We start from the raw sequence: 19,386 nt of genomic DNA on the forward strand, positions 1-19,386 counted from the left end.
CTGGCGGTCACGGGGAGTCCTAGGGAACGCGGCTGCAAACATTCATGTACAGAGGTTTATGTCACCCTAAGTTTCATTTCTCTGGAATAGATACAAGTGGGATTGCTAGGTCACGTGAAAAGTGTATGCTTAGCTTTTAAAGAAACTGCCAGAATGTTTCCAGAGTGCCTGTGCCAGCTTCATGCACCCCCCCCCCCCCACCCCCCCGCCGTCCCCGGCCAGTGTACGGGACGCCTGGCCTGGGTGCTGGTGGTCTGTTTCATTCAGCAGTTGGGATAGATGAATAAGGGTGTCTCATCGTGGTCTTGAGTTTCCCTGATGACTAACGTCATCTATTTCTGTGCCGTTCACCTTCATGCTGATTGTCTGTTTAACATTTTTAGGCTATGTTTTTTATTGGGTGTTCCCTGCCCCCCCCTTATTGAGTTTTCAGAGCTCTCTCCCTATAGTTTGGATTCAGGTCCTTTGTTGTGTTTTGCAAATATTTCCTCAGTATTTTCATTCTCTTAACAGTGTCCTTTGCAGAGCAGAAGTTTAATCTTGGATGAAGTCCCGTTTATCACATTTTTTTTAAAAAAGATTTTATTTATTGCATTAAAAATTTTTTTTTTTTTACTCTTTATTTATTTTTGAGAGAGACAGAGAGACAGACCATGAGTGAGGGAGGGGTAGAGAGAGGGAGACACATAATCCTAAACAGGCCCCAGGCTCTGAGCTGTCAGCACAGAACGCAATGTGGGGCTTGAACCCACAAATCATGAGATCATGACCTGAGTTGGAAGTCGGACGCTTAACTGACTGAGCCACCCAGCACCCCAAAAAAGATTTTAAGTAATGTCTACACCCAGTGTGGGACTCGAACTCACAACCCAGAAATCAAGAGTCACACACTCCACTGATGGAGCCAGCCAGGGCCCCACGTTTAACACATTTTTTAATGGGTCAGAATTTTGGTATATTACGTAAGAATTCTTTGTCTGAGTTAGAGTCACAAAGATCTCTTCTGTTGGTTTTTTTCTTCTAAGAGTGTTATGTTTTACTTATGTTTTACTCTTACCGTGATGTAGTCAAGTTAATTTTTGCATGTGTTGTATGGTATAGGGTGAGCTTCTTTTTTGAGTTTACAAAAGAAACCACATTTTTCCCCCACGTTTAAGTTGCTTTCTTTTTTTTTTTTTTCTTTTTAAGTAGGCTTCACGCCGAGTGCAGAGCCCAATGCAGAGCTTGAACTCACGACTCTAAGATGTTAATGGTGTTGCCTGGAGTAGGTTGGGGTGTGCCCTGCTGGGTGGTTGTGCATCAGTGGGAAGGTAGGGGGTGTTGGGTTTGCTAGTGTTCCTTGTATAGGAATTGTGACTCCCCGTGTCTGGGAAGGAGGGATGGCATCCTTAAGTTCAGTCTGCTACTTTTTGTTTTTTAAGTGTATTTATTTTGAGAGAGAGAGAAAGCATGTGAGCGCACACACTAGCAGGGGAGGGGCAGAGAGAGAGAGTCCCAGTGCAGAGCCCAGTGCAGGGCTCAGACTCACGAACTGAGAGATCATGACCTGAGCTGAAATCAAGAGTCAAGATGCTTAACCGACCGAGCTGCCCAGGCACCAGCCAGTCTGCTGCTTTCCTTCGTGCGCCTTTCCAGCAGGCCCTGTGTGAGTTGCCCGGTGAGGCGGTCAGTGGTTGTGTGGGGGACAGAAGGGGGAGAGGCCCCGGGGGCCTGTGGTCCAGCCAGACCTTCTGCTGGTCCTCTTCTGCCCCAGTTCCTTCACACCTTCCGATGAGTGGGGCCCCCTGCCCTCGGAGCCTCCCTGGGCTTCTGCAGAGGGAGCTGTGTTTCTTGCTGGGACTGGTGGCTCTGCCCCCTCCACCCCCTGCTGCCCCTCCAGTCAGACCTGGAACGGCCCATCTCACTGTCCTGAACCTGCTCCCACCCGTCCGTTTGCTTTGCTACTTCTCACACTGGCTGACTTCTGGTCGGTGCAGTTTCTACCTTGTCTTCTTTGCCCTTGTGGGTTTCTGCTTTTGTTAAACAAGCAAACCACAAAATTCTTTGTTAGTTTAGTGGGGTTGTTGAAGGAAGTAGAGGCAGACATCCGTGGTTAAGCCGTCATCGGTGCCTGAGGTGCACACTGTCTATTAAGTTAGCTGCCCACTTTGGTTTTCTGTGTTTGTTGACCTCAGCCTTGGAGCTTCTCGGACGTTCTCGCGAATGGGCTACTTCTCACGGGCCGTGTTCTGGCTGTGACTCTCCCTGCCCTGTTTTTGTGATCATCGGTCCAGCTCATTGTCTGGGATTCTTCAGCCTTCCTGGCCTGTTGCTGTCTCCCTTTCTTGTTTCTTGGAACTCTCGTTATATTCATTTATTCATTCATTTGCTTTGGTTTCTGAATAGCTTCTCTGTTCTCTCAGTTAAGACCTTGGGAAGCTGGGAGGGAGATCTATGTGCCCGGCCCGCTGTCTCTGGCTGGAAGCGTGAGCTGGTCAGAGCTTAGCCTGATTGGCAATAATTTGCATCTTCTTACTTACCTTTCAGCTGACGTAGCCCAGCAGTTCCAGTACGCAGTGCGGGTTATTGGCAGCAACTTTGCCCCAACCGTCGAAAGAGATGAATTTCTCGTAGCCGAAAAAATCAAGAAAGAACGTACGTATTTTTCTTCAGCGCTACCAGGTGTTGGATTCTGAAACTTGTATACGTGCATATGCGTATGTATCTCTGTGCATGTGTACGTGTGGTCCCCAAGCACAGTGTGATTATAAGTACTATCACATATATGTAAAAACATGTGTTAACAATATGCACAACTTCGTTCTGATTTTTATCAGAACATAGAGCAATGTTTATTTTTGAGAGAGAGAGAGAGACAGAGAGAAAGCAAGGAAGAGGCGGAGAGAGGGAGACGCAGCATCCGAAGCAGGCTCCAGGCTTTGAGCTGTCAGCACAGAGCCCGACGTGGGGCTTGAACCCACGAACAGTGAGATCATGACCTGAGCTGAAGTCGGACACTTAACCGACTGAGCCACCCAGGCTCCCTGAGGATTGTTTTAAATACTATAGAACTGAATAATTTGAGAGTGTGAGGAAGATAAAAGGGCTTCATGTATTTTCTTGTATATCTTTTGATTTGCAGTATTTAATATTATGCACCTTTTGACCACATATCCTAGAACACTGTGTTGGCTGTGAAGAGGTCAGTATGGCTTCTAGGGGATTGTCAGTATTCAAACTTCTAATACCTTAGAATGGTCTTTGTGAACATTTTCATTCTGGGCTGATACTGAAAGCTTTCTTAAACGTCATTACCTTGGACAAGAAAGCTCTCATTTACTCGCACCGGGGTGCTGGTGTGTGCTCTGTGTGAGGTGGGGCTTTGCTGCCCTCTGCCCTGCGGGACTGTGTGAGGGAGGGAGGCTTGGAGCACAGGTACCCACGTGCGAATATTTCTCTTGTGCCGGTTGGAGGGTTGTTTTTCTCCAGAGACCAGTTCCCAGCCCCTCGCAGTTCTCTGGGCTCTGCGCCAGGAAAGCAGGCCCTGTCAGCGCGATCTCCCTGCTGAGGCCTGGCTGTCCACCGCCCAGACGCAGTGGGCTTTGCGCTTCCGACTGTGCTGGCAAACTGGTGGCGACGCCGTCTAGGATTTCCATTCTTCACGGCACGGTTCGCCACCCCCAGCTGGTGCTTGGTTCACTGGGTTTGGCCGGTGGTCTGCGACGTCCTGCTGCATGGTGCGTAACTGAGCTGGACGGGAGGCGGTCCTGACGCGCGAGTGCTTGGACCTTGCGGTCCTCGCCCCGGCACACTTGGGCCCCGTGAGCAGTCAGGGGTGAAGTGCCCGTCCACTGAGGTAGCTCAGCCCCTGGTGTTATGCAGCGTGATGTGTTATTTAACGTAGGGGCAGAAATGGAGTATTTATCCCGCTATTAACCTCTAAAAACTTACTTTTATTCAGTAAATAAAACTAAACGTAAGAACGCTGTACTCTTTCTGAACCCTGATGACTATTAATTACATCTCAAATCGTTCTTATATGTCAGACTGTAGATGAGCGACCACCCCAGCTGTTAGGTCTGTGTTCACAGAACCTTCCCTTTGCAGCTTGACGTTTTGAGGCCACCTGGTGAGCACATTACCTGTGTAGTAGTTAAAAATAAAGTTTGTCTAGGCTGAGAGTTACGGAACTGGCAGTGACGTTGTTGGAGTGGATACGGCAAGGAAGTCTTGGACTTTCTTGAAGAAGAAAGCTGTATCCGTCACAGTTTGTTTTTTTCTGGTGTATCCTCTGTGTTTTTGAAGAAAGACCTGTATCTTGCCACAGTTCGCCTCCCTGCCCCTCTCTGCCTCTTACCACCGAGTGCCCGCCACTCCTCTCGGACACCGTCTCTGGACCCTGCTGTGGGGCGGCCCCGCCGTGGGGACAGCATCACCCTCTCTGGGCCTGCCGTGGGGAGAGCGTCACCCTCCCTGGGCCCCGGGTCCGGGGTGGCCCCGCTGTGGGGAGAGCGTTTCTGATGGTCTTTTCATGTAATGGTCACCACCGAGTTCTTGTACTTCGTATTTCATTAATTCTTAGATACAGTGTTTACATTTAAGCACTTTTGAAATTTGATTACAGTTTTTGGTAGATATGCTGAGTTGGGGTAGTTCTGGCCTCTTGAACAACACAAAATAATTTTCCATTTTATATGGCCCACTTAGAATATAAAACGGTAGTATGTATTATATTGGAACAAATTGTAAAACTTCTCATGTGTGACAAAATTTAACACCTATTTGTTTTTTAATGTTTCATGTTGGTCAGTGGGGTACCTTGTAACTAAAGATTTGTTTTGCAATCTATTAGGTAAAACATTTTTGGGGGTAAATATTCTGTTTATTTTTATTTGTATTATTTACTGTTTCATTGTCCCATGGTTATTTTGTATCTGTGCATTAGTATTGATCTCATTCTGTAGAAAGAACCTCTCTTAATTTTTTTGTTGTTGTTGTTTTTAATTAGAGAGAGAGAGAGAGCTAGTTAGCACTCACGAGTTGGGGGGAGGTGGGCAGAGGGAGAGAATCCTAAGCAGGCCTCATGCTCAGCATGGAGTCCAATGCAGGGCTCGAGCCCACAACCCTGGGATCATGACCTGAGCCAAAGTCAGGAGTCAGATGCTCATCTGATTCAGCCACCCAGGTGCCCCAGAGCATCTCTCACTTAATTTAATGACTGTGTTTATTTGGAGTATTTTTATATGTTTTTAAAGGGAGTAAATTATATTATTAAATGTTAATTGCATTTGTTTAGTTTAATGCATTTTGTAACAACACATTAAAAATTAAAATTTTTTTAAAAATTTATTTTAGGGAGTGCATGCACCTACTCGGCACGGGGGGAGAAGGGTCAGAGAGAGAGGGCGAGAGAGAATCTCACATAGGCTCCACACTGCCAGTGCAGAGCCTGACACGAGGCTCGATCTCACAACCCTGGGATCATGACTTGAACCCAAGTCGAGTTGGATGCTCAGCCGACTGTGCCCCCCAGGCGCCCAGTAAACAAGACATACATGTTAAAGAGAGCCTTACCTTTGTGCACAGGCAGACCTGACATGTGAACGGGATGATGTAACCTCCGGTGTGTGGTTCACAAGAGCAGAACGTGAACACCAGGACCCTTTCCTGGCGATACATGTGAAAAAGTATTGGCCATCACACCAGTCACTGTCTTTCTGCAAACCAGTTTAGAGTTAAGTGAACTTGGCTGTTGGGGTTTTAAGAAACGAGTCCTGCTGGGTGATTCCCTGGAGACTGGAGAAACTGTTAGCTAGATTTCGAAAGTGGTGCCTTTTCTGCTGTGGCAGGTATGGGGCAGGTATGGGGTTCCTGTGAGGGGCGCTTGTGTGCACATGGTATGTGCAGGGTTGTGGGTGTGGGCGAGTGTGGCCCTCTCCTTTGGGGCCCAGGTCCAGTGTGGAGTCTCGTCCTTTGTGGAACCGATTGGAGCATGGGCTTTGCGCGCATTACTGTGGCTTCCGGGGAACTAGTGAGTGTAGTAGCTGCAGGCGTCTGAAGACATTTACTAATATTGCTGTGCATGTTAACAGAAATGCTTAGAATGTGTGGTTTTAGGTCAAGCTATCATGAATGATAGGCTTGTTGGTTATTGCCCTTTGAATTTACCATTCCCAAGGTATTTTTACTTTACATCTGTCCTTCCAGTAGCCATCGACTAGTTAACCTGGTGGTAGCTTGCCCCACTGGATTGCCTGTTCATATTGGTGGGTAGAATCTAAAAGGTCCCATCGTTTCTGTTACTTCAGCTAACTTTCTCATAGACTCTGATTCCAGCCTAATACTGTCAGCATTTTGCAAATGTCAGAGAGATCAAAGGAATTGACCAAATTCACAGAGCCGAAATGTCACTCGTTATTCTGATTCTTAAGCTCAGGATTCTTTTCAGACTTCAGCTACCTGTGACCGTGGGTGAAATAGTGTCCTAGAAGGAGTTTTGGTGTAGGTGACTAACACGTCGCTTTCTTTTCTAACTTTTCAGTTATTCGGCAGAGAAGAGAAGCGGACGCTGCGTTGTTTTCAGAGCTCCACAGAAAGCTTCACTCACAGGTAGCGTGCACTCCACTACCCGTGAGGCTGTCGGGCTGGTTTGGGGATGTGGGGACTTTTTTTGTGGGATCACATTAAGCCTTTCTGTGCTGAGTAGTGGATCTTCATTGTAGATTGTGTTTGCTTTTGAAGAGATTTTCGAGATTAAAAGTAGGTTTGAGCTGGATTTAATGGGAAATTGCTTATGAAGGTGGAGGAAGCTACATTGGGAAATCAACCAGAATGAGGTAGCCCTCAGTTCGTGTGACGGAAGGCTGCACGTGCGGTAGGAAGCTGGTAGAAGCCTCGACTCGGCTGCATGTGGGGTGACAGCTCGACTTCTCCATTATTATTCCTCAGGCCCTAATTTGTGCTATTGTAGTGAATGACCTAAAACAGTTCTGATTTTGAACATTTTGTGATTGATTGTTGATGACTTGGCCACACGTGGTTTTCTGACCTGTTATTTTTGGAGAAGACGCTGCCCTTCTGGACACCAATAAATTCACTGAATTACAGGGTGAGAGCTTGGTCCATCTGTCTCCCTCCTGCCGCAGAGAAGAACGTGAAATCCCAAGTTTCGTGCTTTGCTCATCCAGTACTGAGTTCGCAGTACAGCAATCAAAATCCCCAAGTTGTGCCTAAGGCTGCTAGTGATTAAACTCTTAACTCTTCCAAGTTTTTCTCCTCCTTTCTAACTTAAAATGGTTGTTTTCCAAAACTTTGTTTGGAACACTGAGTGCTTATCCCTGAGCAGTGTGGTGAAGCAGAGCTGGTTTCCTAGGGCTCTCGCCCCCAGAAGCAGCGCGTGGTTCGGCCGGTGGCTGACACGGGATGAACGATGTGAGGACACGATAGTACAGCGCTAGTAATTAACCAGATGAGGAACAGCCGGCCCATCTTTGTGCTAAAACATCCAGTTCTTGGTTTCCCTGTTCTGTCCTCTCTCCTCACTGGGTACCCTTCTTGGCAGTGCGTGCCGTGCGAGGTGTGGCCGGGGGGTGCAGGTGCGGTCTGGGCAGGATCGGGGAGGTGATGATGGAGGCCTGTGGTACGGTGTGGAGTGGTTGGGGAAGGGGTCCCAGTGGTCCTGGGCTGCAGTCTGCGTGTGGTTGACGGAGCTGTGGACAGAGGAGGATGGCTGTCTGGGGGAGGGCAGCCCATGCCTTGTGGAGGGCGCTGGGAGAAGGGCGGGCATGAGGGGGTGGCGTGGGCAGCGGCGAGGGTCTTGGAGGAGGTGAACCTTGGCGGGCGGGGTATGGACGCTGGAAGAAGCTAGGTGTCTAACTGCTTCACAGACCCACTTGTGTGGGTGTTCCTCCAGATCTTACAGTGCCGTGGCGTGCATTCTGACATTTAGAATTCGATACATGCGTACATTTAAAGTCTTGAGTCTGAATCAAGGTCCTTAGATTTCAAAATCTAAAATAATGGGGTCTGAAGTGGTTTAGAAGCATTGAAACGTCTGTGATGCTGGAGTCGTTCAGCTCGCTTGCCTCAGCAGATCTCTCTCTCCACCCTTCCCTGCCCTGCTTTGGGCTCCGGATGGCCCCCCTGGGGCTCCCTTGTCCCTTCTCTGCCCTGCTTCGGGGTGTCTTCACTCAGAACTGATGGGGCGGGAGGGGAGTGAGGCCAAGCCGCCCTCCTCCTGACAGGCAGTGGCTTGGCAGTGGCTCTGCTGTGCCGCTGGGCCCCGCGGACCATTCCCCTGCCCGCGCCCTGCACCCCCGGCTCATTGGCTCTGGTGGCCCATCTCCTCCCTGGTCCCTCAGGCCTCCATCCTGGCCGTGGTCCCTGCCGGCGTTGTGCCGTCCTGTTTCCCTGGTCTGTCCACGCCTCTGCGTAGTCCCTCCATCAGACGCTCTCCAGGCCCAGCCTGCGTGTTTACATACCTGTTCTTATGGTAAAAGAATACTGCCTCCTCCTTTAAAAATGCCATTTGCTGATTGTTTTTGGTGCATGATTTTGTTTGGATTTGGAATTTTCTCTGCTCTCCACCCCATAAATTGTCCTTATTTTTCTAAAGCAAGAACTGAGGCTCTAACCCAGAACTCGCTGCCCAGAGGGACCTCCTGTTGCCTTCCTGACGCCTTCTGGGCATCTCTACGCACATGCCCCTCAGGAAACTCCCACAAGGCCTTGGAGCTTGACATTCTCAGAACTGAAAGGAGCATTTTTTGTCTTTTTCCATACTCCAGGCATCCGTTCACATGCACCCACGCACACCCCTGCCCTTCCCCATTTTCTTTTCTGGTGAATGATGACATTGTTCAAGTGCCAAAAGCTGGAAACCCGAATGTCACGTCGACTCCACCGCTCTCCCCAAATTTGCCCTGTCCCCAAGCCTTATTAATTGTTCTCTCAAGCATGCCTCTCTCCTGTGCCATCTGGAGTCTGGCGCCCTGCGGTTGGCCTCCCAGTGCACGGCTTGGTGATTTTGGTAGGGGAGTTAGGTGCTCACCTTTGCTTCTGCCCACATCCCGGAGTGGTGGTGAGGGTGCAGGAGGAGGCATGTGGGAGGGCGTCCATCCCACGGGGCCCTCCTTTCCACGGCAGCGACGGGAGCTCATCTCCCTCCAGCCCTTCAGGGAGACGGGATGCAGGAGGATTGGCTTCGGCCCTCGGTGCTGCACCCGAGGGGTCACCTAGCCCTGGGAGCCCTGGACCTGCTCACAGGGGACTATGAAGGTTCCCTGGGTGGGTCCTCAGTCACCGAATGCCAGCCGGCCCTTGGCCTTTTCCTCCCGAATGACTGCGTCTCCTTTTGTGACCTCTGCAGTCCAGCCTCCTGGGCCTGGCCGCAGGTGCAGTCGCACCTTCACGGGCTCCCTGTGGTCAGGCTTTCTGGTCCCGCACGTGAGACCCCTCTGACCTGATGCTTCATTCTGTTTTCCGTTCCGTCTCATGCCTGGCTGTGGCCAGGTGTACATGTCTTCATTCCCTAAAATACATTTCCTTCTGTGCCTGCCCCTTCCTGTGCGTGTGCTCCGCCCACCCTTCTCGAAGACCCCATCCTCTCTGGGGGTCCTTTCATCAGCCTGGGCCACTTGAGTGACCCTCCTCTCTCTGAAATGTCCCGTACCCACCGAAGTATGTTTGCCCATTTGTCTGTTTGCTGTTTGTCGGGGTCTCTTTGTTCCCCGTGTTGTGCCAGCTGGGCAGTTTATCATTTCTGGAAAATTGTGTGTAATTCAGATTTTTAAAGTTAGACCGTAATTTAAATACCTGAGATAAACTTTTTCTTTAAAGAAACTTTCAAGGAATATTCTCTATAATGAGGACCTTGTGTAAAGTAAGCAGCCATCCCATAATGTGTTTTGTAAATAAAGTTATTTTTGTATTCTAGCGTGTGCGTCCCAGAGGTAAGGCAGTGAGAAGAGAGTAGAAATGCTCTGCAAACTCGAGTTTGCACGTGACTGGAGGGTGGGCTGTTGTCAGGGCTGTGAGTCAGGGCGGAGCAGTAGACAGTCCATACAATCCGTGTGCTAATTACCCAGAAAACTGGGGTTTCTTGTCGACCACTCTTACTTCGGAACCCCTAGTTAGGTGTGCAGCATGCCGACTTACATCGTGTGCTTTACAATTTCTCTTTTTTTTCTTTCTTTAATCCTCTATGGCCTACACGGGACTTTGGTAAAAGGGGTAAAAAGCGTTCACCTATTTTATGATGGCGTTTGTCTTAAAACGACTATGTTTAGGAAGTTGGTTATTCTAAGAATTATTTTAAGGGGAAATGCTATTATTCAGGAATAGGGTAGTTTAAAAACATGTTCTCATTGGGGACTTTGGAGTTAGTTTTCAGTGGGTGAAATGATTCAAGGGTAATGACCTCTTGAGAATAGGTTTTGTAGCTTTGTAATGGGTGGCACTGTTTGCAGTACCTGAAAAATGAACAAATTTAGATATGCTGTTACCGTGTGAATGTATTTATTTTTTTGGTTTTGATTAACTTCTGTGTACCAAGTACAGTTCTACGTTTAATTTTTATTTTGTTTTATTTTATCTTATTATGTTTTTAATTTACATCCATGTTAGTTAACGTATGGTGTAATGATGATTTCAGGAGTAGAGTTGAGTGACACATCACTTACATACAAAACCCAGTGCTACCATGTGGCTTTTAAAATACATTTCTGTTTTGGAAATAAGGATAATTGAGGAGAAAGTTACATGAAACTGGAGAGCAGTACAAAGTTATTCTGTTAATGTTTTCTTTTTTAACAGGGAGTTTTGAAAAATAAATGGTCAATTCTCTACCTCTTGCTCAGCCTTAGTGAGGATCCACGCAAGCAGCCAAACAAGGTGAGAGAGAGGCTGTCCTCACAGCCAGCGCCCTTCGCGAAGCAGCTTCTGTCTTGTCAGCACAGCCATGCCCAGTCGTGACAGGAATCAGCTTCTGTACTTAAGAAAATAGTAACTTGTCTGGTTGATTTTGTTTTCTTTCTTTCTTCCTTCCTGCCTTCCTGCCTTCCTGCCTTCCTGCCTTTCTTCCTTCCTTCCTTCCTTCCTTCCTTCCTTCCTTCCTTCCTTCCTTTCTTTCTTTCTTTCTTTCTTTCTTTCGTCAGTGCACTGCTTTTCCTTAAGATGTTTTCCAGGGTTGTTATTACCTCAAATACAACAGTGTCCCAGGGATGCCAGGGGGGCTCAGTCGGTTAGGCATCCGACTCCTGATCTCGGCTCAGGTCATGATCTCACGGTTCGTGAGTTCGAACCCCGCGTCCTTTGCACTGACAGTACGGAGCCTGCTTGGGAGTCTCTCCTGCCCTTTCGTGCTCACTCGCTCGCGCTCACAAAATAAATTTTTTAAGAACAGTACCAAATCAATTACAGAAAGAACTAAAACTTGCGTATAAATCATCTCTGTTGATTTAGGAAGTGTTCTGTGATTTCATATCTCTCTATTCTTTTCAGGTCTCCAGCTATGCTGCGTTATTTGCTCAAGCGTTGCCGAGAGATGCGCACTCGACTCCCTACTACTACGCCAGGCCGCAGACGCTCCCGCTGAACTACCAGGACCGCGGCACACAGTCGGCACAGAGCTCGGGCAGCGTGGGGAGCAGCGGCATCAGCAGTATCGGCGTGTACGCCCTGAATGGCCCGACCCCACCGCCACAGTCTCTCCTGCCGGGGTGAGTCGGGCTCGCGGGCAGAGGCTGCTTATCAGCAGTAGAAACGGCAGAATCCTCAGGTTTGTAGGAAGGCATTTTGTGTGTTCACTGAAACTATCTTTAGGGCCTCGTATGTGCCAGAAATGTTCCAGGCACTGTGTCTGATATGCTTTCTCCTAGGATTTTATTCTTCCCAAAAACTCTTGTTTCACATGGGAATTCTTCCCACTTCTAGTCATGGTTGACTGTAATGATTTTTGGCCAACCCTTTCCCTGTTAATGCAAGTGCGTATTAGTGAAGGCCCCCGTTCAGAAGTGTAATAGGATGGGCCTTTCATTTGGTAACTGACTGACATTTCCCTTGCGGTGTTCACATTTTTATCTCTCAGTGAATATTGTCTGCTTTACTGATCTATGCTATTCTCTTTATTTAATTATTTAAAAAATAAACTAAAATAAAGTTGTCTCGTCCTCAAGTGCTGTGATCTTCAAACTGAGAATTGTGGCACTCATGGATTAAGAGGAGGGGCTCTGGGAGCGCATGGTCAATGTGCCATCAGCTCTCCCTTTTCCAGGAGATGCAGAGTTGTGGTTGAGAGAAAAGCAGTGGCTAATACAGTAGTGGACTTGGAAATTTGGTTTTCTTTATCTTTTTGTATATTTCTACACATGGTTCGATCCTGGAAATCACATTAGAGCAGACTGTTACAAAGTGGGTACTTTTCCAGAACAGTGACTAAAGAGATTTACAGTCATGTGTGTTCCACGTGAGCATAATACTAATCGTTGTGTGACATAAGTACTCTTGTGTTCAAGTGCACCACACGTGCATTGTAAGTGGAATGTGGTGTTCTGGAAAGACAGTGCAACATATTCTACAGATTTAATCTCTGACTTGTATTCTGGCTAAAAGAGTAAACTAAATAGACTTGGTCGTTTTTACCTTACAATTTGAAGAAAACAACAAAAACAAAGCGCTGTATAGAGGACTTTGAACTGAAATGGTCCCTTAGAATTTTTCTCTGAAATTTAGAACTGTATTGAAAGTCCTAGTTTAACAAGTGTTGTTGATGACTTTTTCCCCATGAAAATAGAGAAGAGGGAGGGCTGTTTTTGGGGTCTTCTTTCCTGTGTCACTTCATTAGTGGTTGCAGATGGGCCCAGCAGTATTGCTCTGGTACTGAATCTGAGTTCTGCCCCTTAGGAGCAGTAGTGCTGTTGAGATTTTCATTTTTGTGTTGGGTTCCCGGGAAATGACATTTCATTACACTTGTCAAAACACACGTCCTGAGAAGTCAGCTGTTCAGAGACCAGCTCTGACACGTTCTCGAAGTTATCACAGGCAGTCTTGACCTTTTTACTCTTGCCTTGGACTTGATGTTTGTGTATGTTTGAAATTAATTTGCAAATTATGATACTTCTTTTCGTGTCGAATACCGTGAAGGCTGGGAGACAAGCGAGGATATAGAAGGATGGTCCTCCAGAGTTTGAATTGCTGTGCCCTGCAAGTGCTGAGTGAATGAAAGGGGTTAAGTTCAAGTTCAAAGTTAAAATTAGTCGTGAATTTCATTGGTTTTTAGATGGGTCATGTATGTTATGTGCTTGTGAAGAAGAGTCAAGTAGATTTTGGTCTTTAGGCTGAGAAATATGTGGGAGGTGCCAGTGAGAGCCTGAATGGCAGCCTAAACGTCCCAAAGAGGCCTTGGACTGGTCGGTGGATGGATTCTGGTAGGGCGATGTCGTGCATCTAGCTCAGATTTCTAGCATGTAACTCAATATAGGAATTTTAGGAACATTTCCAGCAGTGTGTTGTGTTTCAAGTGAATGGTCTGCGTGTTTGGAGGTAGGAAATGCTCTCTCCTTCTTTTAGACAGCCTCATCACACTCCCGGAGTTGGAGACTGTCTTCGGCAGCAGTTGGGGTCACGTCTTGCATGGACTTTAACTGCAAACCAGCCTTCTTCACAAACCACTACCTCAAAAGGTCTCCCAAACACTGTTTCTCGCAACGTGACAAGACCAAGGAGGGAAGGGGATGCCAGTGGTGAGTAAGGATAGATCCTAACATGGGTTTTCTTTGCAATCTAGATTTTGTGCTTCCCGTATTTGAAAACACTGTCGAGGCCCTGCTTACAACCATTGAGGGCCGGCTTGTTCTCATGATGAGAACTTCAGAGTCCTAAGTATGGTCCGTGATGCCTCAGCAAGTCGGGCAGTGCCTGGGACATTGGAGAAACGCACTGAAGATTTATTTGATGGTTAAACAGACACCTTGCTGAGAGTTTTAGAGCTCTGCTAGATCGCAAAAGAAAGTTTGCATTTCTTTCCCAAGAGCCCTTCGAATAGCAGTGTTTGGAACGCTTCCGAGAAGAGAGGAATGGGCTTCGTTGTTGGCTCGTAATCCACAGATTCTATAATCCCTCCTGCCACCCTCCCACCTGCTCCCCCCGCTGCTCTCTGTTCTTGTGCAGAATGTGAGGACCAGGTGCGTCTTGTGTGGACCTGGGAACACAGCCCAGAGTGCAGAGCCCGGCCCGTGCAGCCACACTTCCTACCTGGGTCCGTCGTGTAACCCTGACAGCTGGGGTGTGGGGGGTTGGGGGAACACTGTGACTTGGCGGCTGGCTTCCAGACAGCGAGAGTGCCCCTCACTGCTCCTCCTTGTTTGCTGTGACTCCTGGCCCCTGCCAGGGCCTTCAAGCCTGCGTGACACACAGAGCTCACAGATAAAAGGACTTCACAGTGTATTTGATCAGTCCCAAAGAGCAGGAGAGGAGGTGCAAAGGAAGAAAGAACAGGCAATAAATAGGAAACATACTGCAATGCAGGGAGTTTAAATCAAACACGTCTGTAGTCACATTAAATGTGTATAGATTAGACACTTGGTTTAGTTTTTAAAAAATTACATTTAGACCATTATGTACTGCTCGAAAGAGATATATTCCAAATATAGAGACACAAATAGGTTGGCAGTAAATGGATGGAAACACGCATCTTGTATTTAACCACGGGAAGACGGGCTGCTCCTTCACTGTCAGAGTAGACACCGTAGGAGTGTCGTCAGGGCAGAGGGATGTTTCCTAACAGGGAAAGGGTCAGTTCTTCAGGAAGGAATAATGCTCCTAAACGTGTATTCACCTACCAACAGCTTCAGATGCACAGTGGAAAACCAACAGACCTACAAAGAAAACAGACCCACAATTACAGTTGGATATTTCAACTTCTCTCTCTTAGTAACTGATGGAAAAGGCAGACAAAGTAGTCAGTAACGACAGGTAGATAACATTTGAACAATGTTACCCGTAGTTTGGTGGCGTTGATATTTATGGAATGTTATCTCCACAACTGAAGTACGTACCTGTCCTTACCTTCTGACTCACTACCCTGGTTCTGGGAGTGCTGGGCCCTGACTGTGTACTCATGACATTTTTCCTCCCGCCGATGTCTTGGGTTTCTGAGCATTGCCTCTTTGTCGTTGAGTAACACCTAAATTCTGACTTAGCTTTTGTTCCAAGGTTTATGGAAATCATAACTTTTCTATCGTATTCGCTTCTTTTTATGTGATTGAGAATGGAACCAAGTTCATACTCATGCCATGGAATAAATTTTCACAAACGCCGTCTATGAAATAATTACCTATCCCTTTGTGATTGGTTGTGAAATCGGCTGCATGCCACAATGTGGAGCCCAGTGCGAGGCTTGAACTCATGACTGTGAGGTCAAGACTGGAACTGAGATCAAGAGTTGGACACTTAACCAACTGAGCCACCCAGGCACCCCTGCTTTTTTAAAAAATTTCTAAAGACTTTTTGTATAAGAAATTCTATGATCTCCATATCTTTTTGAGAAAACTCTTGGTTTTTAGGACTTCATGCTTTTTCCATCTTAAGCTCATTTTTTTTAATTTTAAAATTTTCTCCTGGTTGAAACACGTAATGTAAAACTAGGTGTGGTATAAAATAGATTCCATCTTAAAATGTGTTGTTCAGTAATTCCTCTTACAAAACCAATGTTTCAGGTGCTGGGGAAGTTACGGAGGCGGCCCTTGTGCGGGACATTGTGTACGTCTTCCAGGGCATAGATGGCAAGCACGTCAAGATGGACAGCGTGGAGAACCGCTACAAAGTGGAGGCGAAGGTACAGTTACCGGCCCCCCATGTGAGGTGTGAGGTGTTCAGGCAGGAAAGACGGATGTCGGTACAGCCGGCCGGGAGCTGTTAACCTGTAGGGGCGACAGGTGCACTCGGGGTACTGGACCCCTAGAGCCGGTGTGCCGGTCGGGCACACGGGTCTGCCTCCCCGCGGGCTTGTGGCTCTGGTGCTTTTGCTGAGACCTTGCTTGCTTCTCCTTCCGTGTCTTCTCGTGTTCATGGATGCAGCCACCCACAAGCTGACTCCTGCTCTTGGTGATGGTGGTGTCGAGGCACCCAAGGGGCGGGTACCACTTGGCATCTCTGCGGTTGGTACACCGTTCCGGATAAGGTGCCTCCACTTGCCTGCTTTCCCCTTCTGGAACCTCCTTCCCCACGGCCCTTTCGTGTTGATGTCGTGGTCTTTTACAAGTCCCGGCCGTTCTAGGACGTGGCTGACGTCACAGAGACCCTGCCTTGCCGGGGAGCTGGCCAGCTACGTCTTGGGGTGATGCTGCTTGAGCCTTACGCTTGCAGAGAGAGGTTCTACTTCCCTTCCTTGCTGGCACCTGCTGCCCTCGTTTCCCAGACTCTTGTTGTTCTGTCTTGGTGGTGGTGCTTTCGTTACTTGTAAGTGCCATGTGTTGGGGCCTAAGCATTAGGATACTAAAAGTGCAAATGGTTTATAAAAGCAATTGAAATTCTACTGTTAATTTTTAACTCTTGATATATTTACTTTTTAGGCAAACCTAAGTAAATCTTTGAGGGATACGACAGTCAGACTTGCTGAGTTGGGATGGTTGCATAACAAAATCAGAAAATACACTGACCAGAGGAGTCTAGACCGTTCGTTTGGACTTGTGGGTCAGGTATGTTTGTTGTTACCACAACATTTAGGATGCCTTCATTTTGGGGAGTGCTTAGTCTACCTAAAATCTTACTATGAAAGTAATTCTTGAAAAGAGGGTTCTTTTTAAGTAAGGAAGTTTTGATACTGCGACACTGGAGCCATCCTGGCCCACTCGAGAAAATAGAGACCACGGTGAGTATTGACAGAGATAACCCAGTACCACACATGGTTCATGGTAGCTGTTGGTGGAGTGTGAGCACAGAATACATAAATGCATTAAAATAAACCTGCAGATGACTGACGGTGTATCACTTTAAGATACTCAGAACAGTGTGGAGCCTGATATTTAAAGAGAAGAGGTTTTATCCTTTGCAGGTTCTTCCCACTGAGGTCCCTGGGTTTACATTCTAGGGTTCATTCTAGAAAGTTTTTGTCACAGGACTGTGTGATGGTCTTTCTTACAGATTCTGGTTTGACATCTTTTTAGTATTTTTTAAAAAAATTTATTTACTTTGAGAGAGAGACAGAGTGTGAGCGGGGGAGGGGCAGAGAGCGAGGGAGACACGGAATCGGAAACAGGCTCCAGGCTCTGAGCTGTCAGCACAGAGCCCGACGCAGGGCTTGAACTCAGGAATTGAGAGATCATGACCTGAGTTGAGGTCGGTTGCTCAACCGATTGAGCCACCCAGGCGCCCCTCACCTTTTCTGTATTTAAGATCCTAGAAATACAAAGTTTTTAATAATATCGGTGTGGAAAATGAGCGGTACAAACAACACTGAAAAATTGGGAGAAACTGGCATGGAGTTGCCAGTTTTTAAATTCTAATTAAAAACAGAGAAAATTACATTTTTAAAAATGTTTTATTTATTTCTGAGAGAAAGAGTGTGAATGCAGAGAGGGAGGGAGAGAAAGAATCCCAAGCAGGCCCTGCACAGTCAATACAGAGCCCTACTCGGGGCTTGAACTCAGAAACCTTGAGATCGTGACCCGAGCTGAGCTGAAATCAAGAGTCGAACGAACCCCTCAGGTGCCCCCGAGAAAATGACATTTTAACTCTAAAGATTTAGAGGGGATATAATATTAAAAGATCATTGTCAAAGTGAATATACGTTTAGTTGTAATCTGATTTTCCAACTGCAAAGCTCGTGCTGGGGGAGAACACCCCCCTCGTGGGATGAACTATGGCCATGCTGGTGGGTAAAGCTGCCGGCAGGCCCCTGGCAGAAGCAGAACTTAAACCAGCAGAACGTACCAGTCGTGGTCCAGCGCTGAGCCTGTGGCGATCAGATGCGCTGGCGCATGAGGGCTGTGCTGTGTGTTCACCACGCCTGCTTTTTCCCACGCAGAGCTTTTGCGCGGCCTTGCATCAGGAACTGAAGGAATACTACCGGTTGCTGTCTGTCTTACATTCCCAGGTAATGCTTTGCTTATATTTTAATTTCTTCGTGATTTGCCATCATACAAAATTGCAACTATATAGAGCTTTTAAGTTTCTTTGTAATTACTTTTAAAAGATAAAAATGTTTGCTAATGCTGTTCGTGAGGTCTCGATACCCATGGAGTTTCAGTGTATTTGAGAGGCAATTAATGCTGATTTTCAGAATTCTGTCTACCATTTCACTTGATCTTAGCCAAGAGGCCGAGAAGTGATCTACCATTTCAACCGATGACTAGTGGCTTGAAGAAACTATTGTTCTCTGAGGGGACCTGTCGCTTCGTTTTATGAGAATAATCCCCTCCCCATGCTGACTTCCGTGGATTAAGAAATGGTGGACATATTTGGTGACTTGTGTTTACATGTTACGTCTTTGTTGTTTTTCAGCTACAGTTAGAGGATGATCAGGGGGTGAACTTGGGCCTTGAGAGTAGCTTGACGCTCCGGCGCCTCCTGGTTTGGACGTACGACCCCAAGATAAGACTGAAGACTCTCGCGGCCCTAGTGGACCACTGCCAAGGTTGTTTTGAGTCTCATGGACCTGCTTTATTTCAAAGCAGGTTTTAGAGAATTTCATCTGCGGTCATTTGCGTGCCTGCTCTCGTGTATCCTTGACAGCCATGAATGTGCAGATTACGTACAAGTGCGTAGATCACTTATAGGGAAAGTCACCAGTTGCTGACATGGCCCCATATTTATGTTTGTGGAAGCTTAGTAGTTCATTGAAATGAGGGAAGAAAGGAGAGGGTGTCTAGTTTGTAAGCATTTTGTGGTCCTTGGTGTTGTAACTGTTCATCTCTAAGCCCCTTTTACTTGTCTCTGGCCCAGCAGCCTTCCCTGGGGGTTTCCTCCTCCTGAGGTTATGGCCCAGGTCTGGGTCCACAAGCTAGGTGTTACAAGTCCTCCAGTTTGCCTGTGTGGCTGGGGCCTCTCCCAGGCTCTGGCTCTGCATTTCTTCCTGCCTTCTGAACATTTTTTCTCTCTGTTGGAGCTACCTTGGCCAAGAACCTCTTTGTCTTTTCTTCTCTGTAATGTTGGGGTGTCAGTGGCCTCCTCTTAGGATTGTGAGAACTGAGTGAGGTGGGAGAAGCCGAGGGTCTGCCCCTAGGTCACGGCCCTGTGTCTGCTGCCACCTTCTTCTGTCTGTGTGAGCACAGGGGCCGGGACTCCGGCATGTGTGGTCTGAGCTCGCCAAGCTGTCCGTGCCCTGCCTCCTCTACTTCCTGCCACCTCCCCTCAAAAAGAGAAAGCAGTCAGGCAAAATATGTGTCTTTTCTCAGATGACGAGCACCCCCA

At 47.4% G+C, this 19,386-nt stretch overlaps 1 protein-coding gene across 8 annotated transcripts in view; it reads left to right on the plus strand.

The window, feature by feature from the left end:
• Positions 1-19,386, plus strand: part of TUBGCP3 (tubulin gamma complex associated protein 3) — a 75,128-nt gene that overhangs the window by 7,067 nt on the left and 48,675 nt on the right. For 5 of the 8 annotated variants that reach the window (XM_053909709.1, XM_053909777.1, XM_053909576.1 and 2 more), the window contains exons 2-10: positions 2,527-2,634; positions 6,521-6,588; positions 10,792-10,869; positions 11,479-11,696; positions 13,546-13,718; positions 15,693-15,811; positions 16,548-16,673; positions 18,002-18,070; positions 18,478-18,610. In XM_053909709.1, coding sequence (XP_053765684.1) covers positions 2,527-2,634; positions 6,521-6,588; positions 10,792-10,869; positions 11,479-11,696; positions 13,546-13,718; positions 15,693-15,811; positions 16,548-16,673; positions 18,002-18,070; positions 18,478-18,610 — 1,092 coding nt within the window. The remainder of the gene's footprint in view (positions 1-2,526; positions 2,635-6,520; positions 6,589-10,791; positions 10,870-11,478; positions 11,697-13,545; positions 13,719-15,692; positions 15,812-16,547; positions 16,674-18,001; positions 18,071-18,477; positions 18,611-19,386) is intronic. The other 3 variants (XM_053909746.1, XM_053909725.1, XM_053909646.1) reach the window with 3 other exon arrangements.

Source organism: Panthera pardus, unplaced genomic scaffold (genome assembly GCF_024362965.1).
Source record: "Panthera pardus isolate Hobbes unplaced genomic scaffold, ASM2436296v1 HiC_scaffold_1, whole genome shotgun sequence".
Taxonomy (NCBI): Eukaryota; Metazoa; Chordata; class Mammalia; order Carnivora; family Felidae; genus Panthera; species Panthera pardus.